This window comes from Macaca mulatta, chromosome 12 (genome assembly GCF_049350105.2).
Source record: "Macaca mulatta isolate MMU2019108-1 chromosome 12, T2T-MMU8v2.0, whole genome shotgun sequence".
NCBI lineage: Eukaryota > Metazoa > Chordata > Mammalia > Primates > Cercopithecidae > Macaca > Macaca mulatta.
This window is the reverse complement of record NC_133417.1, coordinates 141375558-141394470: the sequence shown is the minus strand read 5'-3', so window position 1 is coordinate 141394470 and position 18913 is coordinate 141375558. Positions and strand designations below refer to the sequence as shown.

The window sequence follows — 18913 nt, the reverse complement described above, 5'->3', positions numbered from 1 at the left end:
CTCCGGAAGGCATTCCCAAGATTAGTGGTGGCTTTGTTGTTTTGTTTTGAGATGGAGTGTTGGTCTGTTGCCCAGACTGGAGTGCAGTGACGTGGTCTCGGCTCGCTGCAACCTGTCTCCTGGGTTCAAGCGATTCTCCTGCCTTGGCCTCCCGAGTAGCTGAGATTACAGGCGTGCCCCACCACGCCCAGCTGATTTTTGTATTTTTAGTAGAGACGGAGTTTCGCCATGTTGGCTAGGCTGGTCTTGAACTCCTGACCTTAGGTGATCCAACCTCCTTGGCCTCCCAAAGTGCTGGGATTACAGGTGTGAACCACCGCCCCTGGCTAGTTTTCGTTTTTTTTTTTTTTTTTGCGGGAGGAAGATATAATGTAGTTTGTATGCAAAAATTACAGTAATATTAATGATAATAATGGTATTAATCAGAGTTCTGGGATGGTTTTACTGCTAGCCACCTGCTGGGAACAGTTCTTATGACACACCTGGGGCAGTGTGGCACAGTGCAAAGATACAGAAGCATCTGGAACTTCTGGGCCCAGTCAACCCTGGCTGGGTAAAGAACATTCTCTTGGAGTTTCTGTCCTTGTAAAGGAGGAAGTCAGAAGAGACACTCCCGATCTCTTTCCTCATTCCAACTGCAAATTCCCTCGGGCCTGGGGCAGCCCCTCCCCGCGGCAGACAAAGCCCCTTTTCTCATTTACCTTGCTTGGGCTTAGAAACACAATTAGTTGTGATAAATGACCAATGCCACCAAAAAAAAAAGAAAGAAAGAAAGAAAAGTCCACGGAAGCGGTGTAGACATATTTTCATTTCTTTATTAGAAAGAGGGCTCTACACCATAGCCACCTCTCTCTGTTACTTTACACGTCTTTCTTTTCCCCTTAGAATACTGTACAGCGGACACAAAAAAATCCCAAGGCAGGAAAATACAAACTGGCATATTTAATCAAAACAAGATCATATGAAATAACAAGCCAAGTGAAATGTCTGTCAATGGTTTTAATTACAGTACAAACAATATAAATAAAGCATCACTGAGTCATTGTGAAACATAAAGTTGCTGAATGAGGTAATAGAAAACATCCAAAAAAAAAAAAAAAAAAAAGCCTCAACCCATCTGTGGATAAGCCCACGCTGCCCTTCCACCTCTATACACTGCTATTTACAGAAACAGAAAACCGGCTGTAAGGTGGGCTGGCCTTCCCTGCCCCTGCCTAGAAATGCATCTCAGTTGTCACCTTTGACCTGCTCCGGCTCCCCTTTAGGAAACACGCCCCTGTGGCAAGATGAGAACCAAATTCCAAGCTGGCAGAAGGGAAGAGTCAGGGCAGGAGAGTGGGCCAGACCTGCCCCTGGGACCCGTGCGACCCTCCCCTCTCCAGGCTGAGCCCAACAAAGGCCTCCCCAGTGCTCAGGTGCTGAGGGCTGAGAGGGGCTGCATCTGGAGAATGAGATGTATTTCAGACACAAAAAACCCAGCTGTGGGAGGGAAACTGATGCTTTTCAAGTCTGCAAGAAGGAATTATTTCTAACATTACAGTGCTGGGCCCTCTCCCCCGTTCTTAATGCCATGAAGCAGCTTCTAAATGCACACTTTGCCCATCCACCATGCAACTGCCCCGCCCCTCTCCAGTCACCTGTGCACCCTCAAAACAGCCGTGCCGAGAACCCTGCTGGGACCCTTGGGGCTGGGGAGGTCCCTCATGTGCCAACCTGAGCAGTGCGTGAGACCCACTCCCCAGACTGGCCCCTGGCTCACCACACCCTTGGAGCCTTCTCTGTTCTCCTACCCTGAGAACCCAGGCGGGAAATGCCTTTGCCCAGGGACCTCCAAGAATGTCAGGGGACACCCCAGGGCTGTGGTACTGGGCAGGGGCTGGGCTGCCTGCCAGTGTCTGCGTAAGGCCCATCAGGATTCCATGTGCCTGGACTGTCCTTCCTCAAGTCCAAAGGCCCCTGACATCCTCATGCACAGCTGCTGACTGAGTGGGCTTCCAGTGTCTTCTTTTTACCAGAGCTCTCCAAGCAGCTCAGGCATTAGCTTCCTGGGCCAGTGTAGACTGCTCGGCACCAGGGAGATGCAGGCAGATGAGGGTTTAATCTGATTTAGGGGCAGCTGTTCCCAACAGCTGGTGTGTTAAGGGGGTTTGCTCCACTGGGAAGATTCCCCAACGCACTCACGCCTTGTTTGGTTCCTTTCTTTCACCTGCATCTCAAGGCAAAGGCCATGCAATTCCCCCAGAGAGCATTCTAGATCAGTCCGACGTGGACTTCGACAAGGAGTCTCTATCATATGGTTTCACCATCCTCGGGTTGGGGGGTGCTCCCTGCAGACGCCCTGTGCCAGGCCAAAATGAAAGCCAAGCCCTGAGCCAGCTCTCCCCACATTCATGAGGATATCCTGTTTCGGGCACAGGGAGTGGCCCAGCTTGGGTGTCCCAAGGCCGGAAGCCACAGCTGCCTGCTGGTCTCACTTAGCAGCCTTAGGCTTGAGCACTGGGGCTTTCAGAGCCCATGCAAGTCTCTGCCGGCCACTCCGGCCCCATCTGCCCATCTCCAGGCCCTGAGGCCCATCTGTAGCGGGTGAGGGCCTCAGACAAGAACAGTTCTACCAAACAGGTGCAAAACCCCAAACCAAGTGCTGTCGTTTTACACCAAAACCAGCACCTCATAGGGAAAGACAGTAAGAATGGGTTTTCAGATTTAGGTCTGCCTACTGCTACGGCGGTGGGTGTTTACTACACTGGTGAACTTAAATACTTTCTCATACAACTCACAGGTTTAAAAAAACTTGTTGGTTTCACAGACTCCCTTTCCAGAATCACCTGCCAACGCAGACGTGTGATGCGAAGAAAGCCGCAGACACACCGATTACATGGTGCGGCAGGGGGTGGGGCATTCATATTTCAACAGCCTATTTAAGGGCAGTATTTCTTCTCTAAGGGGAAGAAAGTTTGTGTTTTTGAAACAGTAAATATCACAGTACATATGTCTTCCTCCATGGAGAGGGGAGGGGTCTGCCATAGGGGCTGCTGTCTCATCACAGACGGGGCACTGGTCACTTCTCTCTAATCACAGACAGCGCAGCATCCCAGGGGCCAGCGATCAGGATCACTCCCTCGCTGTGTCGGAAGGACCAGTCTGAGGACTGTGTCTTAGTGACCCAGCTACTCCAAGGAGATACACCTGCGCCCCTTCTGTCTCCCACATAATGGGAGCAAAGCTGACATTTCGCTGAAAAGCAGCCTAACATGTGTGGTGAAATGACAGAGGGCCCGTCCCCACAGGGCACACAGCAGGGCTGGGGCAGATCTGTCCACTGGGCAGGGCAGGGGGGTCTCTTGGCCCCACTATCACCTGGGCGTGCTGGCCTGGCCTGGGGGGACGGGGGCGGCATTAAAGCCGTGTGACCACAAGGGCTCCCTGAAGAAAGCCACTCAGAAATCCAAGTGTGAGCCTCGGAAAGGTGGAGAATGCACGCGTTGATGCCAAAGGCCCTTATTTACCTTTTTGGGGAAGGATGAGGGTGACAATCATTCAAGATGTGACTTCACAACACGTGAAACCCCCATCTGAGGCGGCGGTTGGAAATAAATTACATTTCCTTTGAAGGAAAGCTGTGTGTCTCCAGCACTTTTCTATCAGAACTCCTTCCTGACTGCTTTTTAATTTGTTTGCTTGAAGGCCATAAATACAACCCCAGGGAGTTCTAGAAAAGTCTCAACGACCTTGTGCAGGAGGTGAGGGACGGAAGCAGAGCACAGCCGTGCGGGGAGGGAAGCGGCCCCTCCGGAGGTTTGGGGTTTGCTTTCCAAACACCTTTGCCTCCTGAGTGGTTGCTGAGGCCTGATTATACCCCATCTCAGGGGAAGCTACATCGTTGCCAGGTTTCCCACCTCCCAGGGCAGGAATATGGATTTCTCCTCATTTCCAGAACATCCTAAGTGCAGGGAGGAAGAGTTGGCATCGTGGGCACCACGGGGACCCAGGGCGCCTACGGCACATTGCATGCTGCAGGCTGAGCAGGTCTCTCTTGTGGGGTAAGATGAGTCCACCAAGTTCAAGCACAAAACACACTGGGAGCCTGGGGATGGGGAGAGAGGGACGGCCTGCAGCCAAGCACGGCGACCCGGGGTGCTCTCCAGCAAGCTCCGATCTCAGACAGGAGGAGGAGGGGAGGCCCAATGCACGCGTGAGTCACGCAGCTCACGGCAAGGGGAAGGTGGCATCTGAAGGGAGGGACGCTGTCCACGCCGACACCACCTCAACAGGCTGTGGGGGAGAGCGAAGGGTCGTCTTGGCCCTGACCAGCACCGGCGAACAGCACGAGGGCAGAACTCAGCCCCTTCCTCGCCTCTAGAAAATCAACTTCAGACTACAAAGTGGAATATCCATGTTGAGAAAAGTGGGCAGGTTCCAGAGAGGCTCTCAGGGAGCAAGGGATGCTGTTCCCCGCCATGTGGAGGGCCAGGGCAGGGCACTGGCAGGCTGAGAGAGGAGGGCCCCGGGCTCTACTGGAGGCGCTTGGCAAACATGCCCGTCACGGCCTCCCCTGGGTGCAGGCTGGAGGACAGTGTCAGCCACGGGCAGGTCTCCTGGCGTGTGTGCCGGCTTTGGTCCCATCAGTGTTTCTGTTCCTAACAAGTGCTCCGGTCTCCCCAGCATCCCCTGGCCAGGTGTGAGGCTGGCATTTATCACACGGGTTTGAAACCTCACTGCACCCTGCAACTTTCACAGATGAGGAACAAGAGCTCAGGAAGCTGGGTGCCTGTCCAGAGCTGTGCGGGAATCCTCTGGAGGGATGGCAGGGCCGGCTGAGTCTAGGGGTCCGGCTTTTTCATCAGACCATGTTTCTCCCTAACAAGGTTAGTAGCAGCTCCTATGCAGACATAGGGAATGACCTCCAATGTGCAGATGTCACAAAAACAGGAAGACTGGTATCTACACTGGATGACAGAGGCCGAACCATGCAGACCTCATCAGGCTGGGCCAAGTCTCAGAAGAGGGAGTTTCAACGCAAGTCCCTTGTGCTGAAAAGCCACTGCCCAGAACTGGCTTGTGGACTAGGGGCCCTGCAGGAAATGCAATTCAGTAAGATCCCGCTCTCTCCTGCGTCTGAGAACCCTGCGATTGGCGAGCGACCTGCCGCCTTCGCCCTCCTTTCCGGTGCATATACATTGTGCACACACTTGGGAGATAGGACACTGCACCTGGTTTTGGGGCAAATGACTCAGAAATTTGTCACTTGCTCGCCCTTGGGCTGCTCATTTCCTGGGATGAAACAGAGAGAAGGACCAGGGACAGGACTGGGGTGCTGGGTGGGGCAAACCACTTGTCTGCCCCAGCACCTCAGGTCAGAATCAGAGTCCTGTCCCTGCGGGATGTTCCTGCTGCAGCCAGGTCTGCACCACACCCCTCCACACCCCTCCACTCCCCTCCAAGTTCAGTCTCTGTGAAGCTGAACGTCGGGGTGCAGACGTGTCCAGATCACCCACAGGGTTACACAGGCCGCTCGTGTGCCTCCCCCAGCTGGCTGTTTCTCGTCAAGGCAGAGTTTTAATTCTGAACAGGAAAGGTGAGGTGGATCCTGCAGTGGTGATCTGTCATCATCACGTCACAGAACTGAACATGGAAATGAACAACAAAAACTCAACTCCCTTCTCAAACACGTTACTCCTAACTCTGCCCTCGGTCCTTGCCTCTCCCAGCCTTGGTGGTAATTAGCTTGAAAGTGGGAACAAGAGTGTGGTCAGCAAAGAAAGGGCTTCGGTTAGACACCGAAATACAAACAGATTAGCCAGCTGTCTTCTTTATTTGGAAAGACCCTTGAAACTGCCTTTCCTTTTGCTACTAAAACTCGGGCCCTAGCAAGCGGCTGCTCGTGGAGCAGATGGACGTCGCCGAGAATGGCAGGGGAGGGGCTGTGTTTTCTGAGGGGGAGTCATGGCGGCCCGTGCTGGGGACCAGGAAGGGAAAGAGCCAATCTAGCATTCAGGTTGTGGAAGGCAAAGTGAAACAAGAAGTCATTTGGGAAAATATTATATTATAAACACATAGAATAATATGTACACAGTCATATACATCCCAAAGAGAAGCCTCAAGGAGTTCCGTTTCTTCTCAAAAGAAGCTTCACTATGATAAAGCATTCCTATAGTGGGAATTCACTACAATGAAATAATTTAACAATTTCATTTATGCTATATTTGTGTCCACTACAGAGTCTACGGTGAAGGCTGTGTGGAGCGAGTGTGTCTAGTGGATTCGAACACCAACGCGCTCTTCAAAAATAGGCAATGACCTTTTTTTCTTTTCTATTCACATTTACAATAGCTACACAGTGATGAAACGCAGACTGAAAAATCAAATGGCAGGACGATGGGACTGTCGTCAAAGTTCTCAGACTTGTGGCTGCTGCACCTGTTATCCTTTTGGATACGAGTGAGCTCCACTTAGCTTCGTTAAGATTAGAAATTTCCATGAAACACTTACCCACATATAAATTATGTGTAAAGCTTTATTTCTTCCCCACCTACTTTAATTTTTCTTAAAAAGTGAAAGAAGAGGAAAAACTCTTATAAAATATAAGGTTTAATATATGAGAGCAAGGAACACCCCGGAGGCTGCCAGCACGTGCGGCTTTGTGTTTCTGTGCTACAGGATTCTAGTGTCCTCATCTTCCATCGTGACAACCCTTCTCCCCGCGTCACACTGCCAATGGGCTCTGGGCAAAGCCGCCCCGTTTGCTTTTAATCTAAGGGATGCTGTGGTTTGGCTGACTACGTTTGACTACCACCACGGAAGGCGGCGGACGTCTGAAGCGGCCAGATACCGCGACGATGGAAATCAGGCGAGGTACTAGCGTGGAGGGCCGGGCTGCCGGGTCAAGGTTGCCTGGGTTCTCAGGAGCCAGTCTGTGCCACAGAACCATCAGCAGCTGCCTTCCGTAAGGCACCTCGGTCTGGCATTCGGAAAACCACCCCGTCTTGCCAGAGCCCCTTGGTCTTGGTTAGCAAAAGCCGTATCTGATCTACATCATGCTTTCAATCATGAGAAACCACATTCCTTCTTTCTCCTTTCTAATATACTTCAGTGTGTCTTTTTTTTCTTTCTCAATTTTAATAAGCAAATTGTACCACCGTCTTATTCTGAGATGCTCCTTTTTAAAAGCTGTAGATCACATTAATGGAAGTGTTTACTGCTGGGAATATTTTCCATGTACAATGATCTGTAACCCTCTTATCTCAACTAGTTGCACATTATTAGTTCACATCCAGTTCAATTTATAAATTAAGAGAGGTGCCATTTGTCTGTACAAAAATCAATGCATATTTATGAACTTCTTTTATTCAAATATATTTTCACACATCTTATCTAAATACATAATACAGAAGCCTGTGTGACTTGGGCAATGTGGCCCAGGAGGGCCTGAGACTAACACATCCACCTCGGCAAAAGGACATAAAATCTCTCTTACGGTCGGAAAAAATAGCCTTTTGTGTATTTACTTAGTTTACGAAATATATTCGAAATGCTATTGTTAGCTGAATTTGTGATTTCCTTTTGAATTTCTGAGTTATTCTTATTTATTTTTCCCATTTTGTTTTTGCACCAAGGAGACCGCAGTCAAATAATACTCAGCGACTGATTTCCTCTCTTTGGACTGAAAAATTAAACAGATACTAAATTATGACAGTGAATTTAGAAAGGAGGGCTCCAAGGGCTTGAAAGAACATGTCTGGGATAATATGATGCTTCTAAGAGTATTGCAATCACATCGTGGCAATCACCGGAGCGTGCCACGTAACTACCTCCTCGGCTAATATGCTTTCTTCTCGGTGATGACTAATCATGTTCTATTAAACAGCAGTAATGCTGGAAGAACTCAACTATACAAGTGTAATGAAGCCAGTATTCTCCCTGGACAGATTAGCTACAACTGATTTGACACATACCATCATAGGGGCTTCAAACCTGACAAACTGTGTGCTTGCTTCTGATTTATGCCGTCAAGCTCCTCAGAGAAGAGATGGAATCCAAGTGTTCCGTTTGCTAGAGGTGAAATGTACTATGTGCTTAACTGCCAGTTAACGAAAGTTGCCCCTTCTCCTTGTTCCTCGCCTCCCCTCCCCCTCACGTCCCCGTCCCTTGTGCCACCAGGACAAGGGTCCTGCGCCGTGTGCTATCGTCAAAGGGCCGAGGCCCGTCGCTCTCTCCTGTTTGTGGTTTCGGGGAGTTTATGAAAAGGAGCCACTTCTGCAGTCTCCCGGCCGCCTCTTTGCCCCTTGAGGATGTCCAGGTTTTGTGATTTTGTTTGGGGTGACAGTGGGTGGGCGGGAGGGAGGCGGCCACCAGGAAGAGGGAGGGGATGCGACGGGACTCACGTGCTGCGAATTCCGAGCGAGTATGCGGCAAGGCTGCCGCGTCCCGGGTGTGGCGAGCAGGTGGGCATGGCTGTTCCTCAGATGATGGTGGGCACCCTCCCGCTGCTGTTGTTCCGGTTATTGTTTCTCCTGGACAGGTTGGGAGTGGCCATGAGCACGAAGCGTTCGTCGGGGCAGCCGTACTGCAGCAGCACGTCGATGCACTCCTGGCTGGAGGCCTGCCGGGCGTAGGCCAGCGCTGTGTTCCCGTGGGCATCTCGGGCCATGACGTCCACCCCATACTGCGGAGGTAACGGAGCCCACATTAGTATCCCGGGGATGTGATGGAAGGAGGGGCAGAGACGCTCTCTCTCAGCCCTTGTGCGTGGCTGGTGCTTGGACAGCGGGGCCAGCTACAGAACTGGCTGGCACAGCCTGCACCCGTGGCCAGCGGATTCTTTTAAGGAAAGAACGTGTCTTCTTTTCAACTGAAAGCCCCTCCTTTGTGCGACATTAAGGAATCAAAGATAACTTTAGTTTTGCTGTTTCTGTTTTGACTTTCCAACTGCACCAAGAAAAAAAAGATCACTGTTTTGATCTCAGAATTTTCATTATAAGAAATATATAAATAACACATAAGAGCTCAAGAAGAAAAAAAAATCACCCATAATCTTGCTATTCAGAGATAACCTTTGTCAATTAGTGGATTTCCTTCCAACGGGTTTTCTTTGAATCTAAATGTGTATGTGCCTAATTGAGATAAGACAATACAAATAATTTGTATTGTTTTTCATTTTTTATTGATCACTATACTGTGATCATTTTCTTACATCATTAAACATTACTCAGAGGCCGGGCGCGGTGGCTCACGCCTGCAATCCCAGCACTTTGGGAGGTTGAGGTGGGCGGATCACGAGGTCAGGAGATAGAGACCATCCTGGCTAACTCGGTGAAACACTGTCTCTACTAAAAATACAAAAAATTAGCCGGGCGTGGTGGCAGGTGTCTGTAGTCCCAGCTACTCAGGAGGCTGAGGCAGGAGAACGGTGTGAACCCAGAAGGCGGAGCTTAAGTGAGCCGAGATCGCGTCACTGCACTCCAGCCTGGGCAACAGAGTGAGACTCCGTCTCAAAAAAACAAGAAAAACAACAAAAAACACTACTCAGAAGCACGACACAAGCTGTGTGCAGTGGCTCACTGCAGCCCAGGAGTTCAAGATTAGCCTGAGCAATATAGGGAGATCCTGTCTCTAGAAAAAAACACGTTTTTTAAAAACTAGCTGGGCATGGTGGCATGTGCCTGTGGACCTAGCTACACAGGAGGCTGAGGTGGGAGGGTCACTTGAGCCTAGGAGGCAGAGGCTGCCGTGGGCCGAGATCACACCACTGTACTGTAGCCTGGGCAACAGAGTGAGACCCTGTCTCCCCACCCCACAAATAGCATGACACAGGCAAGTCATACAATATTCCACCACAGGAACAGAATTCAGAACTCTCCCCTCAACCGTGCACACTCTGTAAAAATTGTCACTGGAGCTGGGTGCGGTGGCTCAATCCTGTAATCCCAGCACTTTGGGAGGCCGAGGTGGGAGGATCACGAGGTCAGGAGTTTGAGACCAGCCTGACCAACATGGTGAAACTCCGTCTCTACTAAAAATACAAAAATTATCTGGGCTTGGTGGTGTATGCTTATAATCCCAGCTAGTCAGGAGGCTGAGGCAGGAGAATTGTGTGAACTCAGGAGACGGAGGTTTCAGTGAGCTGAGATCGTGCCACCGCACTCCAGCCTGGGTGACAGAGTGAGACTCCATCTCAAAAATAAATAAATAAATAAATAAATAAATGAAAATAAATAAAAAATTGTCACTGGAAGAAACAGTACCCGGATGTATGTCCTCACACAGAATCTTTCTCAGGGCTAAAATACACAACATTTTTAAGCTTTTTGCTCATGAAAAAGAGTGAATTCACTTCCACTTCTGCCAACGCACAATGTGTGGGAGTCTGAGGCCACTCAACAGCATGGAACCAGCGCTATCAAAGGAATTTTTGCTCAGTTGGAGGAGGAAACATGGCCTGTAATTTATAACTGTGTTCTCTGCTCCCACCACCAATTCGTATGTTTAAGTCCTAACACCCAGTACTTTCGCATGTGACTGTATTTGGAGATAGAGCCTTTATGGTGGTATATGAGCTTAAATGAGGTCACAATAGGGTTAGTATTTGTATGAGAAGAGGAAGAGGCTGTGCTGGGAGGCTGATACCTGTAATCTCAACACTTCGGGAGGCTGAGGTGAGAGGACTGCTTAAAGCCAGGAGTTCAAAACCCATGGGCAATATGGTAAGAACCTAACTCTACAAAAATTAAAAAAAAATTTGCCATTCATGTAGGTGCATGCCTGTGGTCCCAACTACTTGGCAGGCTGGCGGGGGATTGCTTGAGCCCAGGAGTTCGAGGTTACAGTGGGCTATGATTGTGCCACTGCACTCTAGCCTGGACAACAGAGCAAGACTTTGTCCCAGAAAGAAGGAGGGGAGGGTGGAAAGGAAAGATCTCCTAGGAGCAAGTGCAGAGGAAAGGACCTGTGAGAACACAGGGAGAGGGCGGCCGTCTACCAGCCACGAGAGGCCTCACCAGGAACCATCCCTGCCGGGCCTTTGATCTTGTACTTCCAGCCTCCAGAACTGTGAGAAAATAAATGTCTGTTGTTGAAGCACCTGTCTGTGGTATTTTGTTATGGCAGCCCTAGCACACTACACACAACTCTTATTTAATTTGCATTACATCACATGTATGACTAATGAGTAAACGGTAATATCTTTGATTTTGGTGTAGTGTCTGTATATCTCATCTCATTCTCCAACTGCACCCATCAAAAAAGTCAGATTAAGGCCAGGTGCGGTGGGTCATGCCTGTAATCCCAGCACTCTGGGAGGCCGAGGTGGGTGGATCACGAGGTCAGGAGTTCGAGACCAGTCTGACCAACCTGGTGAAACCCCGTCTCTACTAAAAATATAAAAATAGGCCGGGCGTGGTGGCTCACGCTTGTAATCCCAGCACTTTGGGAGGCCGAGGTGGGCGGATCACAAGGTCAGGAGATCGAGACCACGGTGAAACCCCGTCTCTACTAAAAATACAAAAAAAAATTAGCCGGGTGCGGTGGCGGGTGCCTGTAGTCCCAGCTACTCAGGAGGCTGAGGCAGGAGAATGGCGAGAACCTGGGAGGCGGAGCTTGCAGTGAGCCGAGATCGCGCCACTGCACTCCAGCCTGGGTGGCAGAGTGAGACTCCGTCTCAAAAAAAAAAAAAAAAAAAAAATAAATAAAAAAAAAAAAAAAAAAAAAAAAATTAGCTGGGTGTGGTGGCGGGTGCCTGTAATCCCAGCTACTCAGGGGGCTGAGGCAGAAGAATCGCTTGAACCTGGGAGGTGGATGTTGCAGTGAGCTGAGATCGCACAACTGCACTCCAGCCTGGGCGACAGAGCGAGACTCTGTCTCAAAAAAACAAAAAAAAAGTTAGATCAAAAACATGCAGAAGCCTGCAGCACTCCACACGTGCGGCTGTAGAACGTTGCTGCCGTGCGGGACTGACCCATCCTGCCCTGCGAGTGGAGACAGAAGAGCCTCCAGCTGGGTGTCCCACCTCTGGGTGCCGTCCCCACTTCTGGGCACACGCTTGCCTTCCCTAGCTGGGGAGCCTCCCTGCAGGTGGAGCCTGCCTCTGGTGGGGACCTGCCTCGGCTGAAGCCCCAGGGGTCCACGGGCAGCCCCTAGGTGGGCACGGCTTTTCAGACGTAGCTCCCGCGTGGCACCGGCAAGGCCTCTCTGCTCAACCACTTTATCCTCTTTTACTCATTCAAGCATTGTGCCACATGCTTCAACAGGAATGTACAGAATACTTTTCCCCAGTAGAAATTCATCAGAATGGTTCAAAAGAAGCCCTCTGACAAACTCCTGCCACATCAGACCTCAAAGTTGAGGGTCCAGTATTTCTCTGTTAAGTGAGTAAAAACACCAAAGGTTTGGAAATGGGGAAACCCTACAAGTCATCCCGTTAATACACCGCCTTCTCTCCAGAAGATGATGGAAATGAAAAAGAGGGACACCACCAACCCTCCCTGACAAGGGGCAATCACAAGGTGGCAATTTTCAGAAACTGACAAGTACTGTACAAGGAGGACCGACTGTGTCTGTATAAGGCCCTCTGTTCTTCAATCGGAGTTTCCCATTAGGAACTGTTCCCACTTGCGGACAAAGAACAACAGCCTTCTGCCAGAAAGATGCCCATGGAAGCAGAACAAAGCAGACAGTGCCCCCTGTGGCCTCGTCCTCTGCCAGGGGTGCCGACCACCTACCCAGATCAGGAGCTGTGCCAGGACCACATTCCCCTTGCGGCAGGCCAGATGCAGCGCCGTGCGGCCGTCTCCCTCCCCGCAGGTCTCGTTCACCTCGTCCCGGGAGCCGTGTGCCAGCAGCAGGATGGCCGTCCGCAGGTCCTCGTCGGCGGTGGCCCGCAGCAGGTGCTGGCCCAGGGACAGCTCCGTGCAGGGTAGTGGGGCCAGGAAGAGCTTCTGCTCGTACTTGGCACGGATCCACCGTTCCTTCTCTTCCCTGCAAAGAGCCACCAGACAGGTGCGGTCACGATCAGGCCCGAGAACACAGGCTGCAAGCACCCGCCCCATGTGGTCGGGAGGAGCCGAGAGGGAAGTGAAGTCACAGAAAGCAAAGGTCCTCACTCGGCACAAAGCTCCCTGGAGGAAAGGTTTATCCACCTTCACAAAACAGTATCCTCACCAGCAGCATCAGCCCAGAAATGCAGGTTCTCAGGTCAGCCCCAGACCCCCTGAATCCGAACCTCTAGGAGTGTTTTAACAAGCCCTGCAGGGGATTCCAATGGGCCCAAGGTGTGAGAGCCGCTGATCTCAGGCTCATACGCTGTCTTGGTGCTCTTTGTTTCTGTCACTTTTAGTGCAGAATCTGTCCTTGGAAAGAAAACTATCAAGTGATCAGTGGCTCTCACACGCCGACACACAGGGGAAGCCACCCTACTGCCTGGGACCGGCACGATGGAAGCAAGGTCTCCGGGGCCGAGAGCTGTTTTCCTGTAAGCAGGGCTATAGTCAGGACTATAGGACACTTGGCTGAAGCTGGGGGGTGGGGGAACGGGACAGCCAGTGCGCTCCCCACACCTGGGGGTGCCCATGTGGTCTTAGCTCCAAACTCCGAAATAGGGTGTGTGTGTGTGTGGACTCCCCAGGTTTTCTAAACCCTTTCAGCTGAAGAAAACATGGCAACAGACTCAAGCAGGAGAGGGCAGACTCCAATGAGGAGGTTTAGAAGGGAGATGCAGCTTTTGGAATCTCCAGATACTTGGGAAACGCTTAAGTGGAAAGGACAGAATGTCAGGAATTCCTTAAATGACAAAGAACGGTTGGGTGTTCTGAGGGAAACTGTTCCAGGGCCTGGGAAACAGGCAAGTAGCTCCCAGAAGCCAGAGCTGAGCCCAGAGGCAGAGGAGAGGACGAAGCTGGGGAGGGGGTGCATGGGGTCGGTGGTGTGGGGAGCAGATGATGCTGGTGCCTGCTCGCCCCCAGCATCACAACCTGGCTAAGATGGGGCTGCCTGAGCTGGCCAGTGTAATACGTGGTGGTCTTCTCCTGGGGGGTCTACAGAGGATGGGGACCCTGCTACCCATCTGTGGGGAGGGCTGAGAAGGAGAGGACAGGACGAGATGAGAAGCTCAAGAAATAGAAGAGGAAACCGACAGTAAGACATGTTGACGTTGACCCAAAGGAAGGACCCCAGGCGAGCAGCTCCTGTCCTCTGGCTACTCACGATGGTTTCTGGTTTCTTAAAAAAGAGTGTAAGAGATACTGAAAACTCAAGACTCTGTAGCACTGCTAGAGGGGGGAAAAAAGGTGGGGCGGTGGGGGACAAGAAATTTACAAAGAACAATGTGAGATTTTACAAGCAGCTCTTGAAATTTTACAAGGATCCCAGGAGCAGAGCCCAGCCAGGGAAGTGCTCCCTGTCTGCCTTTTTGATGAGTATGACAAAGAAAAGAGGCCGGGTGCAGTGGCTCACGCCTGTAATCCCAGCACTTTGGGAGGCCGAGGTGGGTGGATCACCTGAGGTCAGGAGTTTGAGACCAGCTTGGCCAACATGGTGAAACCCTGTCTCTACAAAAAATACAAAAATTAGCCGGTGTGGTGGCAGGTGTCTGTAATCCCAGCTACTTGGGAGGCCGAGGTAGGAGAATCGCTTGAACCCGGGAGGCAGAGGTTGCAGTGAGCCAAGACTGCACCACTGCACTCCAACCTGGGTGACAGAATGAGACCCTGTCTCAAAAAAAAAAAAAAAAAAAAAGAAAAAGGAAAGAAAAGCCCTACATGTAAGAAGGCACTGCAGTTACCCACAGAGACTTTAATAACGCGCTGATTCACAATTGCCCTCTCCAAAATTCAGGTTTCTCCAGGGGAATAATCAGAGTACACAGCTACCAACGACACGGAGAAATCACTCAGGGCCTCCGCGAAAGTCTAGAAAGAAAACTCATTACCCATGACATTTCTGCTTCCGAAGTACAGAGGAAAGGCCTTGTTTACACCTTTTACCCGTGTTTACATTGCACCTAGTGATCTAGTGTTGGGTTAGCCCTAATCTGTTTTTAAATACTTAGGCAAACAAATTCTTCCAGGAGTAAATCTGGATTAGTTTTGCTTCACTTCCTGGTACATGGGAGTGACCCCAGAGTGACCCCCGACTCTTTTCATTTGGAGATTTCCAGGACAAACACTTGGCTACAGCTGAGAACTGACACCAGCCCCCACAAATGCAGCGGAGGCAGCCCCCGCACCCCACTCGGGCAAAAACACAAGCACAAAAGCACTGACAATGTCTGGGAAATATGGGTTCAGGAGACAGACAAAAAGAAGTGCTTCTGATACTGTTTTAAAGGCCTTATTGAAAATGTATTAAACATGTGTTGATGCATTTCATAAATCACAAAAGAGAAGGAGCAAAACGTGAATTAAATGAAAAGGGATGACGGGGAAGGATACGTCCAGACTTTCCAGTTCCAATTTGCTAACTCTCATTTTTTGGTAGGCATTAAAATCACAACTATTTGATTCCGCTCCGATTGATTTTAATAGCCATTGCCAAATCACCCAGGGATAAACCAGATAACTTAACACAGTAGCTACAGTGCTAACTGCAATTACTCAATTTCTTTTTAATATTCGAACACCCCAGCCAAAGAATGAGTACAAACCTACAGCTCCTGAACCCTTCCCTGTGTCAGTATGTTCTCCCCGGGAACTGCTGGAGTGATTCTTTGTCCTCCCATCTCACCCCACAGGCAACCTCATCTGAACTGACAAGCTGATACACATTTGAATGAGCTGTTCTTTTTTTTTTTTTGAGACGGAGTCTTGCTCTGTAGCCCGGGCTGGAGTGCAGTGGCCGGATCTCAGCTCACTGCAAGCTCCGCCTCCCGGGTTTAGGCCATTCTCCTGCCTCAGCCTCCCGGAAAGCTGGGGCTACAGGCGCCCGCCACCTCGCCCGGCTAGTTTTTTGTACTTTTAGTAGAGACGGGGTTTCACGGTGTTAGCCAGGATGGTCTCGATCTCCTGACCTCGTGATCCGCCCGTCTCGGCCTCCCAAAGTGCTGGGATTACAGGCTTGAGCCACCGCGCCCGGCCGAGCTGTTCTTTACTTTTAAAAATCAGGATTGTTGGCCAGGCCCGGTGGCTCACGCCTGTAATCCCAGCACTTTGGGAGGCCGAGGTGGGCGGATCACGAGGTCAGGAGATGGAGACCATCCTGGCTAACACGGTGAAACCCTGTCTCTACTAAAAAAAAAAAAAAAAAAAAAAAAAAAAAAAAATTAGCCGGGCCCGGTGGCGGGCGCCTGTAGTCCCAGCTACTTAGGAGGCTGAGGCAGGAGCATGGCGTGAACCTGGGAGGCGGAGCTTGCAGTGAGCCGAGATTGCACCACTGCACTCCAGACAGCCTGAAACTCTGTCTCAAACAAACAAACAAACAAACAAACAAAAATCAGGATTGTTGATACCACCTTAATCCTTCAAGAATGGCCATAATAAAAAAAAAATAAAAAAACAGTAGATGTTGGTGTGGATGTGGTGTACAGGGAACACTTCCATGCTGCTGGTGGGAACGTAAACTCGTACAGCTGCTATGGTAAACAGTGTGAAGATTCCTTAAAGAACTAAAAGTAGAACTACCATTTGATCCAGCAATCACACTATTGTATCCACCCAGAGGAAAAGAAGTCATTACATGAAAAAGATACTTACACACACGTTTATAGCAGCACAATTCACAACTGCAAAATTGTGGAACCAACCCAAATGGCCATCAATCAACAAGTGGATAAAGAAACTGTGGTATATATATATATATATATATATATGATGGAATACTACACAGCTATAAAAAGGAATGGGTGAACAGCATTTGCAGTGACCTCCAATGAGAGTGGAGACTATTATTCTAAGGAAAGTAACTCAAGAACGGAAAGCTAAACGTCGTATGTTCTCACTGATATGTGAGGGCTAAGCTATGGGGACACAAAAGGCATAAGAATGATACAATGGACTTTGGGGACTTGGGGAGAAGAGTGGGAGGGGGGCGAGGGATAAAAGACTACAAATAGGGTACAATGTATACTGCTCGGGCACCAAAATCTCACAAATCACCACTAAAGAACTTACCTATGGCTGGCTGTGGTGGCTTACGCTTGTAATCCCAGGAATTTGGGGGGCTGAGGCGGGTGGACTTCTTGAGGTCAGGAGTTCGAGACCAGCCTGGCCAACATGGAGAAACCCTGTCTCTACTAAAAATACAAAATAGCCGGGGGTGGTGGCGTGCACCTATAATCCCAGCTACTCGGGAGGCTGATGCAGGAGAATCGCTTGAACCCAGGAGGGTGGAGGATGCAGTGAGCCGAGATTGCACCATTGCACTCCAGCCTGGGCAACAAGAGTGAAACTCCATTTCCAAAACAAAAGTTTTCAGCCAGGTGCGGTGGCTCATGCCTGTAATCCCAGCACTCTGGGAGGCCGAGGCTGGGCAGGCCACCTGAGGTCCAGAGTTCGAGACCAGCCTGGCCAACATAGTGAAAACCCGTCTCTACTAAAAATACAAAAATCAGCCTGACGTGGTGGCACACCTGTAGTCTCAGCTACTCAGGAGGCTGAGGCAGGAGAATCGCTTGGATCTAGGAGGTGGAGGCTGCAGTGAGCCAAGATTGCGCCACTGCACTCCAGCGTGGGTGACAGAGCAAGAGTCTGTTTAAAGAAAAGAAAAGAAAAGAAAAAAAAGAAAAGAGGGCAAAACAGAAGCTTTCAATGCTGACTTCTGAGTCCTTTGGGACTGCAATATTTCAGTGTTTTTTGGACACTAGGAGGTGATCAGGCAGCTAGGGGCAGTCACTGGGCTTTGTGTCTGCATCAGACGTGATTCTTGTTAGCAGCTGAAATTTAACTAGTATGAAAACAGGACTCAGACAAGGGCGCTGGGTTTTTTGGGTGCTACTTCAGCAACCTCACGCATGTCAGTCCCCTGCTGTGACTTGAAGCCCACCTCCTATGGATGCTCCCATCCTGATACCAGGGGCAAAGCTTAGCTCCCTGCACTTTCTGCAAGGCCCAAAGGCAGGAAAAGCAAAACTCCCCACCAATACTGGGCTCACAGGCTTACTCTTAAGCACTAGAGATTGTGGCTTGCGTGCCTGCTTTTTTCGACTTAGTGGTGCAGATGTTCACCTTTCTAATAACTTCTTGGACCCTCCTTTCCTCATCTGTCAAATGGGGACAGTGACATCTACACCAGGCAGGGCTGTTTTGGGATTTGGGATCACGCATTTGGATGACACCATGGCCACAGCGGTTCCCCTGCAAACAGCGGCTGTGGTTATGATCGAAGAGAACCTCTCTGATAATTCAACATTATGTGAGCAACAGGAGCTCACCAGTGGAAGTGGCACGTGTAGGGGAAGTGCCAGTGGCACAGGGCCGTGGGTACTGAAGGCCTGCTGGGTGCAGGAGGCTTCTAAATCACAGCTGTGTGTACATACGAGCTTCACGCAAGTCCTCATGCTCAGCATGGTACCGGGGCCGCTCTTGGCCAGAGGCCTTGCCAAGCCTGCTGGCATCTTGTGAGCTCCCCCCAGGGTGCAGAGGATCCTGAGACTCCGGGGTAAGGAGTTTGGCTGGTTTAAATGACCTCATAGCTGTCAGAGTTGCAGGAGCAACATCTGGTTGGCTCCTGCCCCATAGCCTTGAGATGTTTAAAGGCTTCTTGGATGTTAGAGGATGAGTCGTGTCCCACAAAATTCACATGCTGAAGCCTTAACCCTCAATGTTGCTGTATGTGGAGATGGGATCTTCAGGGAGAGAATCAAGGTTAAATGACGCTATAAAGGTACAGCCCTAATTCAATAACCCAGATACCTGTATAAGAGGACGAGACACTGGCGATGTCTCCCCCACTCTGAGCGCACCTGGAGGAAAGGCAGGACACAGGGAGAAGG

The 18913-nt window shown here is 50.3% G+C and overlaps 1 protein-coding gene across 4 annotated transcripts in view; it reads right to left on the bottom strand.

The window, feature by feature from the left end:
• Window positions 1-795: 795 nt before the first annotated feature.
• Window positions 796-18913, bottom strand: part of AGAP1 (ArfGAP with GTPase domain, ankyrin repeat and PH domain 1) — a 647080-nt gene continuing 628962 nt past the window's right edge. For 3 of the 4 annotated variants that reach the window (XM_015111237.3, XM_077956100.1, XM_028830375.2), the window contains 2 exons: window positions 12714-12969; window positions 796-8662 (listed from right to left, as the gene is read on the bottom strand). In XM_015111237.3, the coding sequence (XP_014966723.1) occupies window positions 8459-8662; window positions 12714-12969 (460 nt within the window). In that variant the 3' untranslated portion in view covers window positions 796-8458. 4 annotated transcript variants of the gene reach the window in all.